This window comes from Chenopodium album, chromosome 8 (genome assembly GCF_948465745.1).
Source record: "Chenopodium album chromosome 8, dcCheAlbu1.1, whole genome shotgun sequence".
In the NCBI taxonomy this organism is placed as follows: domain Eukaryota; kingdom Viridiplantae; phylum Streptophyta; class Magnoliopsida; order Caryophyllales; family Amaranthaceae; genus Chenopodium; species Chenopodium album.
In genome coordinates this window covers 7,338,912-7,362,667 of record NC_137841.1, presented here as the reverse complement: position 1 = coordinate 7,362,667, position 23,756 = coordinate 7,338,912, and the positions used below count along the sequence as shown (strand labels likewise).

Sequence of the window (23,756 nt, the reverse complement as noted above, 5' to 3'; positions counted from 1 at the left end):
AGTTCAGTAAAAATACTTTCAATTCAGTAATAATACTTTCAGTTCAGTAAAATTCAGTTATCTTAAAGAAGAATTATAACTGAAAAATCAGTAAAAATAATTTCAGTTCAGTAAAAATAGTTTCAGTTCAGTAAAATTAATTTAAGTTCAGTAAAAGTAATTTAAGTTCAGCCAATATAATTTTGTTTCAATAAAAATAATTTCAGTTCAGCAAAAATAAGGTGAATAGAACGGGGCCTAAATGTGTATATTTTTTTAACTAATATGCCAAAAAAAAAAAAAAAAAAAAATTGAATCTAATTTTATATATTTTGAACATGATGTGCACAATTTCATTTTTTTCCCAAAAAATTCAAATTTTTTATTAGTCCAAAAATCAATTTTGCACATTTAGTAGATGTTAGAAATATGCATACATATTTAGTGAAAAACTTTTGCAGATTACTTTTTTTTCATCCTTCTCATTTTAAAGAAACTTCTCATTAGATCTTAACCTTATATATATATATATATTCTAACCAACTTTTGTATAAAAAAAACTCTTATGCAAGTTGTAACAAATAAATCTGATTACGTGGCACAGCCATGACACACTTTGCAGAGTTGTGTATGTATGCATAGTCTCAATTAGAAATGTCAATGGGGCGGGGTGGGGCGGGGCGGGGCAGATGTTGACATTCCAATCCCCATCCCCACATATCATTTTCATCTCCATTCCCATCCCTATCCTCGCAAAAAGTTCAAAATTCATCCCCATCCCCGCCCCACCCCCTTCTTGGATATCCACCCTCACCTAATCCCCACCAAAGACTCGCTTAATCCCCACCCAAGACCCATCTAATCTTCGCCTCTCAAATACACAATCCTACATAATTAATACGGATTACTATTAAAAAAAAAAAATTCCGTAACTTTTTTATAAAATAGTTTAAAAGCATATAATTTTGCTTTTAAAGATATATAGATGTGGGTATGTGGTGGGGATGCACAGATGGGGCGGGTACAATTTAAAATTCACCCCCACTCCATCACCTATGGCAGGTATGGTTTTTATTTTCATCCTTGTTCCACCACTCGCCAAACCGAGACCCATCTCATTGGGGCAGAGATGATGCGGGTCACTTACTTGACCTGCCCCTGATATCCCTAGTCTCAATATGAATAGTTGTAAATTTTTAATGTTGCAACTTGCAATTAAAGTAGAACTGAGAAAGAATTTCAAAATGAAAAGTATGGTGACTGGTCGTACATGCATATACGTCATTAAAAGACTTACACAAGTAGTTAGATCACTAAGACTATTATTGTAGTGATTTAAACTATTTTCTTCATCCCTATATTGATTACGTAAGTGTTGATGATTACAGAATTTGCAATGGCAAGGACGTCGTCGTTGCCAGCGGATGGAGCGCTAGCAAGACGAATGGGCTTCGAATGGCCGTGGGAATGGTGCTTGGAAAAAGGTTTGCCATGCCCCGGCGGAGGCTCTGCAGCTGATGAGAGGTGTTGTGGAGAGCTACTCTGCCGGAATCATCAAGGACTCAATATGGGAACGTGCTGTGATCCATCATTGCCAGATGATGCGGGATATCCAGATGCTTGCATCTGGTTGTAATCTATAATGTCTATCTGGGAAGACGCTAGTGACTTGTTTTTATTGATAACTTGAATATAACCAAATATTGATTTTGGTTGTAGATTTTATGTTATTGCAGCATTTTCATCTTTAATTGTTTGTGTTACTCGTTGTTAATCAACTATAATTGTATTCCTTTTATCTGTTTGTTCTAAATGTTATTATTTGCCTCAAAATGATATGCATAACACTTAAATGTTTTATGCACCGCCGCTTCATTGTCACCTCATTCACCTGTCCACTACCTCACCTCAAAGCCACCGGCCACCACCACGTCACCACAAATCAAAGAAACAAGTGATTAATGCAATCTTAAGAAACAATTCAAAAATGACTTCTTCTGTGATAATATGCAACAACCTTTTTACTTGCAAAAATTCTTATATGTGGCTGATCACACGGTGTGGCCAACCATCATATGAGTTACTTTGGGCATGTTCACTTCAGCTTAATTTCAGTTCTGTTAAACTCAAGAAATATTTGGAGAAAACGGCTTAGCCTTCGTATTGATATTAATCACATATATACACACAATACATTAGGAAACCTAATTAGCCTAAAACTTCTGATAAGATAAACTTAACATAAATACAATATTAACATAAATAAACCAAACCAGCTCTAATACTCTCCCTCAAGTTGGAGCATGCGAATCGCGAATACCTAACTCGCGTAAAAGAAAACCAAACTACTGACGTCCAAGAGCCTTGGTTAAAATATTTGCCAACTGATGACCTGTCGAAACATAGGAGATAGAAATATTACCATTTATTAACTCATTCATGAAAAATCGGATTCTTAGCTATATGCAAAGCCGACTAATTATCACAAAACAACTGCATAGGCTTTGAATGCTTAACACCAAGAACAAACAACAACTGTTTCAACTATTTCAACTCACGAGTAGTGAGAGCCATAGACTTGTATACGGCTTTAGACGAGGAGATCACCGAGCATACAACTTCTTCTGTTGTTTTATAAGTAACTGATGATAAATCAGCTCGTTCCAAGCATCTGGAATCCCGGGAATACACCAATGACTGCAATCTTCTGACGATCCCTTCTTTCCTAAGTTTTTCCCATACTTGGAAGGATGACCATCTATCCCATATGACGATAATCCTGTTACATTCACAAATGTAACAGGAGTTTTAATTTTATCGTATTGATGACCTCTCGAGCAATATGATTGTTATGGGTAAAAATACGCAAGGTCAAGTCAACGACAGTCAACATAGGTCAACGTCGAAGACGTCCATCGACGAAGCCGTGAGAGTGACGAAGCTTGAAATATCAGCAGAAGACCGAGTCAAATAACGGCCTCCTATTCCTTGGGGAAAAGATAAGCTCAAGACTTAGTCCTACTTCAACCATCCCAGTCCGTTAGAGTTCAAAACAGAAAAGAGGGAATCTCCGCAACTAACATCCTAAAATTGAGGGCACGATCTTATCTCCTTGCAACGGCTAGGGTATGACCTAGCAAATCGTCTATATAAGGGTCGTAGTGGCAACGAGTATGGCATCAGTTCTTAGCATTCATCCTATACCACAAACTTGTAAACCAACGTTATTTTGCATAGTGAAAGTTTGGTAGATCCTCATTCTACCCGCGGTTTTTACCTTCTTTGGGTTTTCCGCGTCACCAATTCCTTGTGTCGTTTACTTACTTTTTATTTTTCGCCTTACATTATATTTTGCTTAGTTGAACCGTAGCCTAGATTTTGATATTCAATCCCACTTAACAAAAATTAGCATAAACAATTTGGCGCCCACCGTGGGGCTACAACTAGGTAAAATCTAAAAATCTCTCACCAAGCCTTCAACATGTCAGCCGACGAAATGACCCCAGAACAGTTAAAAGCTGCCTATGAGAAAGTTCAAGCCGATCTCGAAGCTGCTAGGGAATCCAATGAGCGTCTCAGCAAGGAAAAAGAAGCGTCAGACTCCGATGCAGCTGCTCTCCACCAGCAATTGGAATCCACCCAAAGCAATCGTCGTCGCCGGCCGAGGCAGCTAGACCTGATCCCCAAAATGCCGTCGCTCGATATCATTGAGTCCCCCCATGATACTGATACCGAATCTAGTGGCGAGGAGATGGACGTGGACCCCCTATCAGGAATGCTAGGCAAGGAAGCATCCGGACTCCAGGCGACGATCAAGGTAACCCGCAGCCCGATCGAACGGAAATCCTACTCCAAAGGTTGGTTGCCTTAGAAAAGAAGAACTCTAGGGTCTTGTCAATGATGAAAAAGATGCCCGGCGTGCCGATCCCTATCCAGCGAGAAGCTCCAGATGGATTTGCAGCTACCCCTTTCTGCGACGAGTTGGCCCTGGCCCGGATTCCCAGAAGATTGTCGCTCCCGACGTTTACGTCGCTGTATGACGGAACGACCTGTCCAGAGCATCATGTCGAGTACTACAAGCAGCGAATGTGGCAAGCTTCGATCCCGTTCGAATGCTGGGAGGCATGCATGTGCAAGTCATTTGGTGCGACAATGACAGGCCCCGCCCTCAAGTGGCTCGGCAAGCTTGAACCAGGTAGTATAACTAGTTTTTCTATGTTGGTTAACAAATTCTATTCCCATTTTGAAAGTAGCAGGCAGTTCGACAAGCAGACCAGCGATCTGTATCGGATCGTCCAAGGTCCTAAGGAGACCATCAGAGCCTATTGGTCCCTGTTCAACAAAGAGAAAGTCTCGATAAAAAATGTCGACAACAGGACTGCCATTGAAGCCTTCCTCCGCGGGCTGCATACATACTCGGATCTGTATAAAGATATGGTCAAATATCCATGCTCAACGTTCAAAGAAGTCCGGACCAGAGCCGTGGCTCAAATGCGCTTCGACGAAGATATCGCCAATCGCAGTTCCTATCCAAGTTCCAGAAGTTCGTCCGATCGAAAGGCCGCTAGCAACCCCCGAGGATCATGGCGACATCAGCCTTACGAGGCAACAGGTAGATCACGTTCTGTTAATGCTGTGCAGGTAGAGGATATCCTCGACGCCCCCCAATACCCTGAGATATCGGAGTATGGCTTCGACGTGAATATCGTAGCGGAGCATGAAGATTCTTTGGTAATTTCTTTGGTCGTCGGGAATTGTCTGCTTCGAAGGGTGCTGGTCGGCGGAGGAAGCTCCGCAAATGTCCTGTTCAGAAGAGCCATGGAAGATATGGGATTAAAGGATAGCGACATCACCAAAAGGTCGACGACTCTGGTCGGTTTCAGTGGAGAAAGCATGTCAACTCTCGGAGACATAACCCTTCCAACCTATGCAGGAGGCCTAAACCCCCAAACCAAATTCAACATCGTCGACTGCCCATCAGCCTATAATGCTATATTAGGACGACCCTGGATTCACCGATTGAAAGCCATACCTTCCACCTACCACCAATCAATCAAATTTCCTACCCCATGGGGAGTCCAAGAAATTAAAGGAGAGCCCCGCGAAGCCAAACACTGCTACAAAACAACCCTTAAACCAACCATGAGAACCGCATAGCAATTACAGCATGGCCCGACACCAGACAATCCCAACGACCTCGAAATCGACGAAATACCTTTAGACCCTGAAATACCTGATCAAACCGTTCGTGTCGGAGCCAACCTAACACTCAAACTCAAAAACAGCATATTAGCCTTTCTCCGAGAGAACAAAGACTGTTTCGCTTGGTCGCATAAGGACATGAGTGGCATAGACCCGAGCATCATCTCACATAAGTTGAACATCGACCCAAATCATAAGCCCGTCAAGCAAAAGCGTCGGAAGTTTGCGCCGGAAAGAAATAAAATCATCAATGACGAAGTGCAGCAGCTGATCGACACAGGAAAAATAAGAGAAGTCAAGTATCCAGATTGGCTCGCAAATGTTGTCGTCGTCAGTAAAAAGAATGGCAAGTGGAGAGTGTGTATTAATTTCACCGATCTCAATAAAACATGCCCTAAAGATCCGTTCCCGCTCCCGCACATCGACGCCATGGTATATGCAACAGCAGGTCACGAGCTCTTAACATTCATGGACGCCTACTCCGGATACAACCAGATCTTAATGCATCCCGACGATCAGGAGAAGACGGCATTCATGACCGACAAAGGTATATATTGTTATAAAGTTATGCCATTTGGACTAAAAAATGCAGGTTCGACGTACCAAAGACTCGTCAATAAGATGTTCAAGGACCAGCTTGGAGTGATGATGGAGGTATACATCGACGATATGCTGGTGAAATCTAAAAAATCAAAGGACCACGTCGATCACCTCAAGCAGACCTTCGAGGTATTGCGAAAGTATGGTATGAAACTTAACCCTACTAAATGTTCATTCGGAGTATCCGCTGGAAAATTTTTGGGCTATGTAGTAACACAAAGGGGAATTGAAGCTAGCCCTGACCAAGTCAGAGCCCTAATAAATATTCAATCCCCCCGAAATGTTAAAGAAACCCAAAAATTGACAGGACGAGTGGCAGCATTAAATCGCTTCATCTCCCGATCGTCAGACAAATGTCATTTATTTTACAAAGTTTTAAGAAAAAATAAAGGTTTTGAATGGACTGGCGATCATGAGAAAGCTTTGCAAGATTTGAAAAAATACCTAATGACGCCACCCCTCCTGTCGAAACCCAAAACTAACGAACCTTTGCAGCTTTATATTGTCGTCAGTGCTGTAGCCGTCAGCGCGGTCCTGACAAGAGAAGATGACGAAGCTGGGCAGCTTCCGGTTTACTATGTAAGTAAAACCTTGCTCCCAGCCGAGGTAAGATACACTGCCTTAGAAAAGTTAGCCCTCGCCTTAATTACTGCTGTTAAAAAGCTGAGACATTATTTTGAAACCCACCACGTAGTGGTGATGACTAACTACCCACTTAAGTCTGTCTTAAGAAAACCAGATCTGACAGGACGTTTGGGTAAATGGAGCATCTCGTTGAGCACGATGGACATCGAATACCAACCTAGGAAAACAATTAAGTCCCAAGCTCTCGCAGATTTTGTGGCTGACTTCAGCCCCGACTTACAGGTTATCGCCGACAAAGAGCTGGAGGAAATAAATAGCGTCCAAGGCAAAGGCAAATGGATCTTATTCGTCGATGGATCATCCAATCAACGAGGAGCAGGCCTGGGAATGGTGTTAAAGTCGCCACAAGGGGACATGATAGTAAGGTCTGTATCTTGTGATTTTAAAGCAACTAACAATGAAGCAGAATATGAAGCTTTGATTGCAGGAATGACCGTCGCTAAAGACTTAGGCGCAACATCCCTGGATGTGTACAGCGACTCTCTCCTCGTCGTCAGCCAAGTAACAGGTGACTTCGCAGCAAAAGACTCCAAAATGTCAGCATACCTCGACATAGCCAAAGAAAAATCCAAACACTGTGATCCTTTTACCATCTATCAAATACCAAGAGACCAAAATGCCCAAGCCGACGCGTTAGCAAACCTAGCCTCCGCCCTCAAAAAGATCGCCTTCACCAATATTCCTTTAGTCCATTTACAAAAACCATCCGTATCCTTTAAAGAAATCTTACCAGTCGACGACGTCAACAACGACGGCGACTGGACCAAACCTATCATAGACTACTTGACCAAAGATATCCTACCCAATGACAAAGAAGAATCGCGAAAACTAAAATACAAAGCCTACCGATACCACATCATCGACGGAGTCCTATTCCGCAAATTAGCGTCGGGGTTATCCCAAAGATGCATCCAAAAGAGTGAGCAGCAGTCCATCCTCAGCCATTTGCACGATGGAATATGTAGCAGTCATATCGGAGGGAGAAGACTAGCCAAAATTGCAAAACGACAAGGGTATTTTTGGCCAACGCTTCATGAAGATACAATGCAGTACGTGACCAAATGCGATAGCTGCCAGTGATTCGCCAACACCGTCCATAAACCATCGGAGCCCCTTCACCAGACATTGTCTCCATGGCCCTTCATGAGGTGGGGAATGGACATCGTCGGGAAGCTACCCGCGGCGCCAGGTCAAAGAGTATATATGTTAGCACTAACCGACTATTTTTCTAAATGGATTGAAGCAATTGCTTTGAAACAGGTGACAGATAAAGAAGTTATTTCGTTCATATGGACTAACATTATATGCAGGTTTGGAATTCCATCGGTGATCGTTTGTGACAATGGGTCACAGTTTATTAGTGACAAAACTCGTTCCTTTTTGCAGAAATTTCGCATAGAGTTGAGGACATCGACACCAAGGTATCCACAAGCCAATGGACAAGCTGAGTCCAGCAATAAAGTAGTCATGGAAGCCATTAAGAAAAGGCTGAAGGCAGCAAAAGGCAAGTGGGCTGACGAGCTCCCAGCAGTCCTATGGGCCAACCGGACGACACCGAGAGAAGTGACGGGGCAGACGCCCTTCTCCCTTGTCTATGGATGCGAAGCCGTTCTGCCAGTCGAGGCCGACTTCCCAACGTCAAGGTTCGGACTCATGACAGAGGAGAGGAATCAAGAGGAAATGGAAGATAATCTAGACGCAGTTGAAGAATTAAGAGAAGCAGCGTTAATCAGAATGGCAGCACAGCAGCAAATCGTCGCTAGGAGCTTCAACAAAAACGTCAAGGCCAAAACGTTCCAATTAGATGACTGGGTACTAAGGAAAGCATTCCAGAATACAAAGAATCCAGCCGACGGAAAGCTCGCTCCCCCATGGGAAGGGCCATATGAAATTACTCAAGTCATTGGCAACGGTGCTTATCGATTAACTAATCAGCAAGGTAATCCCGTTCCACGAAGTTGGAACGCAACCCATCTCAGAAAATACTACTTTTAGGCAGGCAATCGAAAATGTTCGTCGACAAAACGGTAATGTCCAAACTAAAACACTCTGCTTATTTCATTCATTCAAAGTTTTTATTACGACTAAGGAAAAGAACGACGACGGACGACGGATACGCTAGCATCCCTCGCAAAGCAAACAAAGTATTTGTACAATCGACAATCGAAAGCACGACGAAGCCCAGGGCAACATTTGACCTTAGCGTCTGACGCCAAACACCCGATACCTGAGCCAAGAACTAGTCTTCAGGGTTCAGCGTCGACGCTGGGACGCAAGGGGCATTGGCAAACAAAGCAACGATAGGCCTAAAATCACAAAGTCTTCAACGAGGCATATTGAGTAGCTACACATCTGTATTTGAGAACGTCAATTATTAGTTAGACATGTTGTCTTAAAAAGTTAATAAAAAAGTTTTTGTTTTTCGAAGCCTTTTTTCGTCTTACTTATTGATTTCCCATTTTTAGTAAACAAATTTTACTACTTAATGACTTATCAATTTTTGGCAAACAAACTTTAATTACTTTTTGCCTTACGTCCACAGATAACAGCTTGAGCAAAAGCGAAGAAATACTTAGCATATAAAACAAAAGCAAACTGTCAAAGGAACCACTTGCCCCCAAGTGGAACAAAAAGATACAAGTTACCAAATCAAAACACAAGTTCTGCAAGCAAAAGTAAAACATTGTCTAAAAACACAAACAAAGCAAAGTTCAAACTGTCACAAACGACGGCCTTCAAACGTCGGCCTCATCAGCAGCGAGCCCGTCGACGACCTCCTCGACAACTTCATTAGCCCGGACATTGTCATCGACAACTTCAACCCGCGACTCCTCAGCACCGCCGACGAGTTGGTCGACAACAGTAGTAGGCTGATCCTCAACAACAGACGGTTGGTCGTCGGCAATCACAGACTGATCCTCGACAGATTGAACGTCAAGCGCAGCGACCGACAAAGCAATAGTGACGGAGGGACCAGGACCTGAATCCGCGGTCGACGCCACCGCAGCGTCCTCTTCCAGCTCGTCAAGCGTCCCGCCATTTGCAAGGAAACGGTCGATCACCTCTTGAGGACGCCATTCTGAAGCCTTTCCATCCAAAAACTGATTCATCAGCTTGGCCCTTACCTTAATATCCAATTCAGCATAGTCGTCCAGAGCCCGTCGTCCAACTCCTTCTGGGTCGACGTCAACTCGTCCTGGACCTTCGACAAAGCCTCGTCCTTGGCAGCAATGACCCCCACCTTATCCTCCAAATGCTTAGCTTGTTCCTTCAACTGATCCTTGATTTTCTGAGTTTCCTCCTCCATCGTCTTCGACTGGTCTTGTAGCCGCTTCTCCAGATCATCCACCTTCTTCTTTGTTTCGTCCAACTCCTTCTTGGTCATCTGAAACACATTGACTGCAGTTTTGCGCTGAGCCTCACTGTTCTTAGCAGCACCATCCAACCTTTGCATCTCCTTAGCCAGCCCGATCACCCTGTCCCTCAACACCAAAGAGTTTTGCAGACACTGGCCAGATACATCCCCAATTACAAGCCTTAAAGACAACAAATTGACAAGTAAAAACGAACCCAAAATAAAAACTTACGTATAAGTGAACCGAAGCCGCTTCAGATGCTATGTCCAGAACGGATGATCCGGCTAACATCTCCCTAGACTTAGGAAACAGCAGTTGATTCAAGGCAGGAAACAAAGAACGTTGATCATCCTTGCGACGATCCAGGAAGTTGGCTGGAAAGCGCATCAAGATATCAGGAGATGAGGGCTCGTCGTTAGTCTTCTGCTGCTTGCGTGGAGGAGTCGCCGACAGCGTAATAGTTCCCGACTCGCCAACCGTCCTCTCAGGTGGCGGAGTCAGAGCAGGTTCCACCTTCTTGGCCACAGGCGCCGGTTGCTGTTCTCGAGACGCCAACCCTCGCTTCCTCCTCATTCGCAAGTCAGCCTCTTGTTGAGTCAAACTTCGACCTCGACGAGTGCCTTGAGCGGCCGATTCTGGCAAAGCATTAGAGACCGTTAATTATAAAGCAATGACATAATTACGACGCTACGAAATCAAACAACTACTTACGAGTCGACATTGTTTCTTCGGAATCTTCCGCTTGGTTCGGTGTGCTCAACGGAGTACTCTGCTCTTGCCCCGCTTGGTCGCCCGTCGCCTTCTTCTTTCGCACAAATGTTCTTGTTGAAGGGTTGATGGCAAGGAACTCTTTTACCTTCGACGAAGAGGTCTTCGACGACTCAAGAAAGCCCAAGTCCAACTCTGCATTATGAGAAAAAAGAATCAAACCATTTTAGCTAAAATCAAACCATGAGAATACGAACGCCATAGAAAAACTTACCCTTCGTCGGCCATCCCTCCGTCAACCACAAACCGTCGTTGCCCAACGACACCCTCTTTACAAACAGGAACCACTTCTTCCAACCCCTGTCATTCACATCAGTATTCAAAACCAACCGATCTCCTTTTTTGCACAGACTGACGAAACCACTTTCCGCCATTTTTATCTCATACCCTGCCGCCAAATCTTCCAAAGTAAAGGGATCCTCCCAATCTTTGGTCAATTCCACTATCACCGACAAAATTCTCCAGCCAGACGACATTAACTGTCCCAGACTAATGCCTAGAACCTCAAAGAAAGAACGAACCAGGGGTGGGAAAGGGAATTTAATCGTCGTTTCAGCAAACGGGTATCTAAAGAAAACAACGAAATCCTCAGGACAATCCGCCACCGTCTGGCCGGGCCCCGGAATATAAGCAAAGGTAGTGCCGGGGAAACCCGCCATCTTGACGAAATTACTCGTCATGTTTGGAGCCATCAACGACTTAGACTGAGACTCTGAATTCTGCTGTGAAACAATTGTTCCTTGTTTTTCAACAACGCGAAGAGAAAACCTAGTTCTAATTTTGGGAATTTTGTTCGACATTGCACCTAAAATTGATTAATGCAAAAGGAAGTAGAGTAGATTACCTGGAAATTGAAGATGCTGGAAGTTCGAAATCGCCGCCGCACGCTGCCACCAAACCACCGGAAAAACCTCGCAAGGAAAAGAGGAATTGAAGAGAAAAGAGTGGAAGAGAGTAGAAGTTTGGGGAAGCGCGAAGCGTGTTGCAGGATTAATAAAGAGTGAAATGACGGTTAGAGTAAGGAAGTGGGAGAAGTTGAGCAACTGCTCTGAAGAACGTGCGTGGCAAAAGACGAAAACGCCCTCTAGATAATTTGAAATCTTTCGGTTATATTTTCTGTCATTTCTCATTTTTTATTTTTCCATCTTGCATTTTTTGTATTTTTATTTTTTAAATAATTGCCAAAAAGTGTGTAGTCGCCCACGTTTTAGCAATTAGGGGCAAATTGTTATGGGTAAAAATACGCAAGGTCAAGTCAACGACAGTCAACATAGGTCAACGTCGAAGACGTCCATCGACGAAGCCGTGAGAGTGACGAATCTTGAAATATCAGCAGAAGACCGAGTCAAATAACGGCCTCCTATTCCTTGGGGAAAAGATAAGCTCAAGACTTAGTCCTACTTCAACCATCCCAGTCCGTTAGAGTTCAAAACAGAAGAGAGGGAATCTCCGCAACTAACATCCTAAAATCGAGGGCACGATCTTATCTCCTTTCAACGGCTATGGTATGACCTAGCAAATCGTCTATATAAGGGTCGTAGTGGCAACTAGTATGGCATCAGTTCTTAGCATTCATCCTATACCACAAACTTGTAAACCAACGTTATTTTGCATAGTGAAAGTTTGGTAGATCCTCATTCTACCCGCGGTTTTTACCTTCTTTGGGTTTTCCGCGTCACCAATTCCTTGTGTCGTTTACTTACTTTTTATTTTTCGTCTTACATTATATTTTGCTTAGTTGATCCGTAGCCTAGATTTTGATATTCAATCCCACTTAACAAAAATTAGCATAAACAATGATCTTTATCAAGATTGTCTATGTACATTTCATTTAGTGGTCTCTTTGCTTCTCTACAATGTCCACCAGTATTCCTTTGCCCCCCTCTGTTCAGCAAACCAGACAGGTTTTTAGAGTGAAAAAGTTCACTGCAACCTTTGATGCGCATAATCTTATGTAAGTTATATGTTAGTGCAGAGAACCAACCTGAAATGAGCTGGTGCTGTACTTCAAAAGAAAACCTGGGTTCTGTGAGGATTTATATGTCTATCGATCCATGTAGCCCACGTCAGAAGAGCTTTTTTGTAAGCTGCTATAGCATCAAGGTGGGGATAAACTTGCTTACCTTCTTGGTAATAGTTAATCCTACATGCAATTGCATTGTTTTGTACAAAATCAGAAAGACATAATAGAAAGTCCTGAATTCGTTCATAAGATACATAATAACTTTGAGAGAATTGAGACAATCTTTAACAAAAGTCTCAAATTATTATTCCATTTGGAATCAGTAATCACATTATCACAGTCCCTAATGATTCGCGGGAGGGGGAATCCTTTCGATGTTTTCATTCCTTTCCCAATCATAATTGTTGCTATTTTAGGAGATATGACAATTTTTATAAGCCTTTACAAAACAAATATGATTCATAATTCCTAATAGTGCTGATGCTTTCCAATCTGAACTTAACAAGTACTTTGTATTAAACGAGCTAGACCCAGTTACTATCAGATATAAAGAACCCAACGTTTATATCATCCAAAATCTTACGTGGATGGGAAAAAAAAAGCTAAAAAAATTAAAGCATATTCACGTCGTTTACTCTGTTTTGCATTCGTTAATGGAATGTTATGAGCTTTTGTCTTCTTAAGCTCTCACCCTCCATTGACGACGCACAACCTTCCGTCCTCCATTGAAGATGCCCAACCAAGTCCACCTCCACCATATTTTTGGCAGCTTCGCCGCCGTAATCAACGAAAACCAGAAGAATAAAAGGTAAAACAAAGGGCATAGTTAAGTGGTTAACCCTAACACTTTGTTTGGATAGGAAGAAATGGAAGGAAAAGAAGAGAAGAGAAATGGAGGGGGACAAAATCTCTTATTTGGGTAAAAGATTGGGGGAAGGAAGAGGAAGGAGAGGGAGAGATCCATTTTCCCTCTCTCTTTAATAACCATAATCTCTCCAAAATTGGAGAGATTTGGAGGGAAAATGGAGCTCACCTCTCCCTCCCTTTCTTTTCCCTTCCCTTCCTCCATTTTCCCTCCCCTTCTTTTCCTTCCTTCTTTGCTATCCAAACAAAGCGTAAAGGTTAGGAATTTAACATCTTCTTCGAATTGACCATTGCAGGTGAACATTCCCCATTATAGGTTTCAATTTTTAGTGATGAAGAAGTGATAATGGAGGTGGTAGCTTTGACGGAGTTAGCGAGGAAACCAATTAATGTGGATTTCTTTTAACTGTTAGTAGTATTGTACTTGAATTTACTCCACTACCCCTCACTAAATCAGCCGAAATGACCTCCGTACCCTTACTAAACCATGTGAAATGACAGCATTGTCCTGATATTAACAAAGGTCGTTGATATTAGATATCAACTTGGATTTACTCGTATTAAACAGTCTATTTGAAAATGTACAAAATTTTTGGTTCATAATAATTACTGGTATATTAAATTTGAAAAGTTCAACTAGAGACTAACCAGATAACCAACGAGATCTTACCCTATACAAACTCAAATCTCCCATCCAAGACTCACTCGGATGAATTAAATTTTAAGGTAAGAAGTTACAAGAAAACCACAGTAGCTCCAAAAAGAAAAACGAGGATGCCCCATTTTCTCATAGTAAGAAACAAAATGTTTCTCACATGGTATTTTCGTAAATAAATTGACAACTTTATTCAATTGTGGAGCCCACGATAATGAAAAAGTTGTTGATTTGTTTATGAAAATGCCCCTATGAAAACAAATTTCATTTCTCAATATGATAAAAAAGGAATTTCTTAAGAAAAACCTCTTTATTTGGAAAATTTAAGCTAAACATGGATTCAGTTTCCATTACTACCAAAAAACAAAGTGGTATCGGATATAATGTCACTAGTTTTCATAATAAATCACATAATTTCTACAAATAGATTGTAAGCTTTCCCCACAAATATAAAATGAACAATATTGGCACTTTTGCCCAAGAATTGGCTGAATGCAATGATTCATTCGAGACCTTTAAGGTCACAAGTAGTTAGAACATAAAACTATAAGTCACAAATGAGAGGTAACATTGTCCCATCTGTAAGGTATATACTATTTCGACATGATTCAATTATATTTTTTGACCTGTAAAGTTTGATAAAGAAATGTAAAGTACATTATACTTTGAATTTAATACGAAGTATGTTGTCTAGAATGTATAATATGTTTTTTTTTTTTTTTTTTTTTTTTTTTTGACAACAGCAATGTATAATATGTTAATATAAGCATTGATATTACTTTTTTTATTTAAGAAAGTTGTACTCAAACTAACAAGATTTCACATATTATTATTATGTATTATTCATCAAAAATAGTACTACTTCTGTTAACTTTATTTTAGGGCCTGTTCCGATTGACTGAACTCAGCTGAACTGAACTGAACTGAACTGAACTTATTAATTAGTGATTTTTAACTACGGATTAGTGATCTTTGATTATTTATTGATTATTTATTACTATACATATGTGTATATACAAATGTACATATTAAAATATTTACGAAAAATATACTATATAATTATAATTATAAAATGTATGGAAAATATATTATAAAATGTATGGAAAATATATTAAAAACTTGAAACCTCTAAACATTTTAAACACATATACTATTTATTATTATTATTATTATTATTATTATTTATTGATGATTATTATTATTATTTATTGATTATTATTATTAGTATTATTATTTCAATTATTATTGTTATTATTATTATTATTATTATTATTATTATTGTTGTTGTTGTTGTTGTTGTTGTTGTTTTTGTTGTTGTTGTCGTTGTAATAAGAGCTTAAAAGAATGAAATTTGGCTTTATATCATTAGCAATATCATTAGACATAAATTAAGAGCTGAGCTGAACTGAACTGAACACTACAAGAAAATAACCTTTTCGTAGCGATTATTTTAACCTTTAGTATCGATTGTAATTGCAACAAAAAGCTTTCCCAACGAATGGTCATTCGATACAATATCCCCCGTTGCCTTAGCCTTTAGTAGTGGTTTTCAATATCGCTGGGGTTGGCCTCAATAATCGATACGAAAAACTACATCCAATCGTGGTGATTATTGTAGCGATTACAATCGCTATAAATGTTCAACTCATTTTCTTAAAAAAAAAAATAAATAAAAATAAACATGCGTATGATCTTTACAAGATTCGAACATGCAACCTCAAACTCTTATATTAAATGTTTCACCAATAAGCTATGACATATTTTATGTATTCTTTTTCAAACAATATTTATATATCTAGTGTTGAAAAGGCTTTTCGTATCGATTTTTAGGATTTAGTGGCGATTGTAAATGATACGATTTTTCAAAATTATATAAATGTGTAAAAATAGTGTGGATATGTATTATTATGCTTTTCGTATCGATTTTAGATGGGTAAACCATGGCGATTGTAAAAATGATACGACATCCTTAATTATTTCACAAACATACTTGCATATTGTAGCGAATGAACAATCGCTACGAAATAATCGCTACGAAAAGTGATTTTTCTTGTAGTGGAACTGAACTGAACTGAACTGAACTGAATTTCAACGGAACAGAACAGGCCCTTAGTTACAACAAAGGAATATTATTTTGTGAGACATAAAAAATTACTTTATTGCAACTAAAAAAATTCACGGGGGCAGTTAAAACGTTATAGACTTTAATTTATCGATCTCTAATCAGAATTAACCAAATCCATTATGGACATATATGGTTGGTCCTAATGCAAATTATTTGATATAGCTAAAGCTATTAAAAAGTTGTACAAACCCTTATAAAATGAAGGGAGAACATAATTAGTACTCGCAGTACTCGAAGCAAGCATCCATTAACATGGTGCTTTTGTAGGTAGTAGTTACACCTTTTGAGGTTTAAAAATAAATGAAATAGAATTAATATCTCCATTTTGGTCTTATTTTATTTTATGATAAATACTTTATATTATAAATCACCTTTGAGTACCATGTTTGATTTGCAAACAAATGACCACTCCTTGTCTATCTTTTCATGTCTCACTTTCTCCTCTCCCCCCTTTTGGTCTTGAACAAATTGTTGATGGAAGTTAGGATATAATCAACAAAAACAAGTCCTTTTTCTCTAGTTAGTAGTTACATACTACCTCGGTTTCTTATTATGTGCAACAAAGGAATATTTTATGTCTAAAAAATAACACCCTTTTGTTACACAGAATAAAAAACGGAGGTAGAATATAAATCCAAATAACAATACTATTTGGTGATTCACTAATTCCTCTAGCTAATAACATTCAAATATTTTGTAAACAAGTGGCCAATACAAGTTTGAACCCAAACCTAGGGAGGACCTTGACAAGGCGAGATGAACCTTTGGCCAAGGAGGATTTAAGGAGGACCTCTTCTTGCCCTTTTTGCTTCTCAATAAGACACCACCTTTTTTATTATTATTATTATTATTATTATTATTATTATTATTATTATTATTATCAAAAACAAAAGTCATACAACCTACAATAAATTAGTGGGAAGCCGAGATACAATCTGGGCCCCCACTCCTCTAGCTATAGCAAATCCTACCCTAGTGAAGATATGAGCTGCAGCACGAGCCCCAATGTCTTGCGTCATCGAGAACCTCTGAATCCGCTTCAGTAACGCAACACCCTCCTTCTCTAATTCCCCAAGCGAAGAAAAGGAGAAGGGAATGAAACCATATCCAATCGCCTGACATCGAGCTTCATACTTAACCCGCTTCCGATGAGCAGCATCAGCCACAACCCGCCCAGGAATAAAGTCAGATAGCCCTGACTGTGTCAAAGGAGAAGACCCTGTCAAATCAATACAGACATCGCGACCACGATCCCATGAATAAAGTAACACATCCGCAGGTCTGAGGGCCTCGTCGTTCCCTCCAGCCAACCCAATGTCAACCTCTTTTCTCGCTGAAATCCCAGAACGATAACAAACATCAACAAGGGTATCCCGAACAACATTATGCCGATGTTTAATACCCACAATACCAGCACAAGACACCGCGTGATCACCGAAAATATCTCCAGCAAAAACCCTCGAACAAGCAGAGCACGACGTCGAGATAGAGAACAATGGAACACCCAACCGATAGGACAACACACAGCGATAAGTCTTGGCGTTCATCGTCTGACCCAACCCCGAAATAGGAACCGCCCGAAGCCAAGCAGAGGTGTGATCACCCTGCTGTGATTTCCACAATGCTGATTGTCGAGGAGTTAAAGAATAAGCAGATTCTGCAGAAGCGGTAATCTTTGTGAAATACATATCTGCCAATTTCTTCATGAGTTTAGGGGCAGCGACCTCACTCGGATTACTCAAAATGTCAGACTCCACTATTCCATTAAACAGACACAACGCATCCTCAAAGGCTCGTCCAAGACCAACAATGCCAGTATGCCGAAGAAGTTGTGTCTGCAACCCAGCAGACTGCAACCGAGAAGCAAGAAAAGCATAGTGACGAACATCACCTGCAGAATAAACACCAAGCCCTCCAAACGCAAATGGTAAGGTGGCAAGCCGCCACTGCCAATCACCAAACCCAGGCCCCGAAGCGGTAACAATACGCTCCAAGGAAGATCGAAGAGCTCCATCAAAAGTGCGCTGAGCTACCTCAAAAGTACTAGGAGGACAAGTACGTAATGCAAAGTAGAGTTTTGAAACTCCAGTACATGCCCTAAGTAACAACAGTTCACACTGAGGATCATCTAGCATAGCGACCTTATCCATAAGGGCAATGGTCTTGGTCACCCTCTGCATTACAAGCTCACCACAGAAACCAGAATCGGAACTAGCGGGACCTCCAAGCAACCTAACACCACGCAAAGGTCGAGCAATATTAGGCGGAAAGACACCCACCAGCCTGCTTCGAGGGTCTTCCGTAGGCCAGAAAACTTCAGTTTTTTCCACGTTAAGACATAACCCAGAACGAGGTCCTTCCTCCATAATCAACTGCAGAACTTGCCCCACCACCAAAGTGTCTCCAATAATCGTGCCGTCATCTAAATACCAAGCCTGAAGACATACATCAAAAGTCTCTCTAATTTTACACACCAGAGGTTGTAAAACCAAAGAAAAAAGCAAAGGACCAGAGGTTATTATTATTATTATTATTATTATATTTATTTTTTTTTTTTTTTAATGTTGAACCACTCAAAACACAACTCTATTTGCCATGTTTGTTTAACCTGAGCTAACAAGGGGATATCTATCTTGCCCTCTTTGTTAACAATTGTTGTAGTGTGAACTTAAAAATGTAGGCGTACATTTTCCACTGTCAACTGTTCAAATAAATCATAATGAATAGCTAGAAAAAAAAATAATCAATACAACTAATACTTGCATAATATTCAAATATTTTGTAAATAAGTGGCCAATACAAGATTTGAACCCCTACATAGGAAGGACCTTGCCAAGACGAGATGAACCTTTGGCTAGGGAGGACTTAAAGAGGACATCTTCTCGCGCTTCTTGCTTCTCAATAAGACACCGCCTTAATTATTGTTTTTATTATTGAACCACTCAAAATACAACTCAATTTACCATGTTTATTTGACCTAACAAAGGGATATAAATAAACTCGTCTGCTTTAGATGTAACAAATTGCACTCTTTGTTAACAATTTTTGTAGTGTGATCTAAAAAATATGTCTTGACAATTTCCACTGTCAACTGTATGTTCAAATAAATCTTAAAGAAAAAAATAATAATAAAAAAAATAAATAAATGAATAAAAATAAATAAAACAACTAATTCAAGACAAAACGGATTTTCATTTATTATAACAATCATTACAACCTCTAATGAAATACAAAGTATAACGGACAACTTATGAGCATATACATCACATCAACACAATAGACTATCCATCACTATTAACATTTCCTAATGGATAGTGTACACCAAAACTCTTGTCATCATATATCCTATGCAACAACTCCTTAAATAAAAAAATTACAAATCAAACTACCAATTACAAACTCCACACCTTATACAAACCATACAAGAAGAATACATCAAAGAACCAAACAATGAAATAAAAAATAATGTATCAATCAACTTGTAAAGCATTGGACATTCTCAAAAATTAATGATCAATGCTCTTCTTAATCAACCAAAACTAAACACCCAAAAAAAATTCAAAATTGATGAGATCTTGTATGAAATTCAATGTTTATCTTCATCACTAATATCCTTAGAAACCCACCAAACTCTTAAACTTTTATCAAGACTTCCACTATACAACAAAAACCCACCTCCAACACAATTAGGTGATACTTGTAAACATTTAATTGGACCATCATGCCCTCTAATCACCCCAATTTTGCTAATCCCACCTCTTAATCCATCTTTAATATTATAATGATCATCTCTTTTCCATAAACAAATACTCTTATCAGCTGATCCACTACACAAAATATCTCCCATAAAACTTAAACATAATATTGACAATTGATGTGCTTTCACCTCAACAACCAACTTCCATTCCCCTTCTTTCCCTCTTTCCCACCCCATCAAATACCCATCTGATGCACCTCCATACACCCTCTCATTCTCATCCCCATCCCCATTGCTGTGATCGGGTCCGATCACGGCATTCATTGAAACATCCTTATGACCCTCTAGGACCCCCTCTAACTTATGCAAACTCGAGCTCGAACTCGAGTTTTTCTTACCACTCTCCTTACCCCAAACCTTAATTTTCCCATCAGCTGAAGCAGAGTAAACAACCCCATTTTTAGCAATTAACCCGTTAATTGCATCATCATGTGCTTTAATTGACTCTAAACACCTTAAATCAGATAATCTCCAAACCTTTAAAGTCTTATCCCAAGAACCAGAATAAATTAACCCATTTTCAACTGCTAAACATGATATACTATCAGCATGTTCAATCCATAACTTCTTATGATGCCTTCTAATTTGTACATAATTACTCTGTTTCATACACTTTCCTAGGTAATCCTTCGTCGTAGGAAGCGTATCCACGAGTCGAAACACGTTCTCCGATCTCTTAGACACCTTCCAAACCCGAATTCGGCTATCTTGATGGGCCGTAAAGACTTTATTTCCTACCGTAACAAGCGCCTTGACCGAACCTTCTCCCGCACCAAACTTAGTAAAAAGCCGTAAATCGGGTTGTTGCCATACAATAATGTCCTTTCCTTGGGACGCACTCAACACGAATTCGCCGCATAACGCTAAACACGAAATCGCTCCTACATGACCCGAAAGTACATCTAGGAGCTTGTACGATTTTGATGTTGACCCTGCCATTAATTTTTCCACATTTTTCACTATCTCAAACGGCCGAGGATAACCAATAATATTATTCGGGTTATCCTCGGTTGTCTCGCTACTATTACTACTAGTACTACTACTGCTATTCGTAGCGCTACTAGATAGGTATAGTAGCGGGGTAGATAGTGATCTTTTCGGGTTAAGGAGAATGGAACACATTGTATAGAACGTATAACGTTGTTACGGGTAATTGGAAAAATAGGAAAAGTTACGAAATCGAGGGAGGAAAATGAAGGGAAATTTGGTGGTAGAGGAGCGGAGGAAAATGTGAGGGAATTAAAGGGAGGGAGGGGAGGTTGCTTTGTTGAAGGGGTAGAATATTTAAATGTTGTGAATGGGAGGGTGTAACTGCAACGGCTAATTTTGAATATTAAGGAAAAAATAAAGCAAAGTTTGATTTCATAAAATAAAAATAAAAATAAAAAATTTGGCTTTATAAAAACTTTATTTTTTTATTAGTAGCTTTTGGGGTCCACATTAGGACCGATTTAACGGCTTTTTAATTTTATTGGCTGTAATGCAATTTTTATTTTTATTTTTTGTTATTTTTTTTAAATGTATATAAATTATTTATATTTTTGTGATGAATATACTTGTATTTTGGGAGAAGGTTTCAAAGTTTTTGGCCAAATGTGGGATTGTGGACCAATGTTAGGATTCCATGTCACGTTAGTTGGTATCAATGTTTGCTTATTTGAGTGTTTTTTATTGCAATTAAACTTTATTTGTGGTGCATTTAGTCGTTTAATTGGTCTTATTATTAGCTTAATATGATAATGGTATGTATAATGTATTGCATTGGTTCCTTGCTTGCCGGCCGTCATTCTTTTGTTCTTTGTTGTGGGTAGCAAGTACTTTTTAGATTAATGTATTGTTGCTTCCTGGGACGCGTAGAACAATCTAATGTCAGATTATTAGGATAGTTGTGGGCCTGTGTGCTGTGTGTAAGTAAGAGTGCGAAGGGTCTATTCTGATTTACTGAATTGAACTGAACTATACTTATTGGAGCTGAACTGAACTCAATATTTTATGAGAGAAGGAAATTAGAAACTGAACTGAACTGTTTGGAGCTGAATTAAACTGAACTGAGCTAAAAATAAGCCGAGGAGGATAGACCCTGAATTGAGAGACTCGAGACAACTCAAATTATTTGAGATAGGAGACTAGAGTAGTTGGCTAATTCTCCGATTTTTAGGTGTAAAGTTAGGGATCGAATTTCACCAAGCACATTTTAAGAGGGATTTCCCTTACATCCCGCCTTCCTAAGATGGACCTTCTCCTTAAAAAAAATGTTATTTAATTGAGTTTAACTCTATCAAAAATTGAAAATTGAGGGCTTGTTTGGCATTGTTTTTGTTTTCATTTTCCAGTTTTTTTGAAAACAAAAAAAAACAAAAAACAGGAAATAAGAAAAAGGTGTTTTCACTTTTATGTTGTCAGTTTTCAAAATTATCATGATTTTAATAATTTTGACTAAGGGCCTGTTCATATTTACTTATTTTCAGTTCAGTTCAGTTCAGTCCAGTTCAGCTCCAATCAGTTCAGTTTAGTTCAGTTCAGTTCAGTTCAACTCAGTTCAGTTCAGTTCAGCTCAGTTGTTAATTTTTTGTTTTAGATGTTTTAGCATATTACAACAACGACAATAATAATAATAATAATAATAATAATAATAATAATAATAATAATAATAATAATAATAATAATAATAATAATAATAATAATAATAATAATAATAATAATAATAATAATAATAATAATAATAATAATGATGATGATGATGATAATAATGTTATGAAATATCGTGTGGATGACCATTATGCTCCTTATATCATTCCGGAATATTCTAGATATATGGTTTAATCTTATCTAAACATATTTGTAGATATCCATCTTGTATCACTCTAGAACTTTCTAGAGTTTAGGGTTTATTATTCTCCAAGCAAACTCTATCAATTATTGTAATATATATATATATATATATATATATATATATATATATATATATATATATATATATATATATATATATATATATACCTCCATCATATGAAAAACAAGTAGAATACACATTTCAATTCCCTCTCAATCTTTAAATTTCTCCTTATTTTACAACACGTTATCAGCACCAAAGCTCTAATCAATATGTAAATTTTATTGTTGATTTCTTAGGTTAATGATTAATTCGTTGTATACTGAATGTGCTAAATTATACTCATTATTATCTTGTTGTGTCGCATCTTGGGAAGAAATTAGAAGGTGATTAATCTTGAGCATGGGTTTTGATCTTTTAATAATGAAATCACACGTTTCAAGAATGTCATATCATTCCCAATCCTCATTAATTAATTTGGGTCTAGTACAAGGAGTCTCATGGTATTAATAATTTGGAATGTTAATGGTAGTGCCGCTTTATTTAATTACAAAGAACTGCTCGTATTATTTTTCGGTTGCATTGGTTTGTTTATCTTGAATCATCTTTCTCATATATCCATAATATAATAGATTAGCCTTAATCAAGGGCTATACTTTATTTTCTTTTCTTTTACGTTTTCATGAGTTACAGGCTAGCAGATGACGTTGACAGCATGAAGTTGACGATAAGGCTGGTTTTTATGGTGGGAAAGGTTTTGATATCAGGAAAGTTCATTCTCAACTAGCCTGTTATTGTTAATTTTAAACATTTACATAATATGTTTATATTGTTTCCCAAATTTTCGTATTTTTATTATTCCTAGAGTTCAATGAGCAATTTGGGAATAGTTGGATTTGATGCAGAAAATAACTAATTAGTAGTTTTGTTTTGACTATGAGTTTTGTTTATTTTGAATCTAAAAGGGTATTTAGAATTATTATTGGTGTTAATTTTATAAACTTATGAT

At 38.8% G+C, this 23,756-nt stretch overlaps 2 protein-coding genes across 2 annotated transcripts; one reads left to right on the top strand and one right to left on the bottom strand.

Moving 5' to 3' along the window:
- The first annotated feature begins 3,475 nt into the window (after window positions 1–3,475).
- Window positions 3,476–5,136, top strand: LOC145642702 (uncharacterized). Its single transcript, XM_081693875.1, has 2 exons — window positions 3,476–3,796; window positions 3,889–5,136. Exons 1-2 carry the CDS (start codon window positions 3,476–3,478, stop codon window positions 5,134–5,136), a joined length of 1,569 nt encoding a protein of 522 aa, XP_081550001.1.
- A 13,960-nt stretch (window positions 5,137–19,096) lies between these two features.
- LOC145555769 (protein JINGUBANG-like) lies at window positions 19,097–21,288 on the bottom strand. The gene has a single exon (XM_081617490.1). It carries the CDS (start codon window positions 21,034–21,036, stop codon window positions 19,744–19,746), a length of 1,293 nt encoding a protein of 430 aa, XP_081473616.1. The 5' UTR covers window positions 21,037–21,288; the 3' UTR covers window positions 19,097–19,743.
- Between the last annotated feature and the right edge of the window lie 2,468 nt (window positions 21,289–23,756).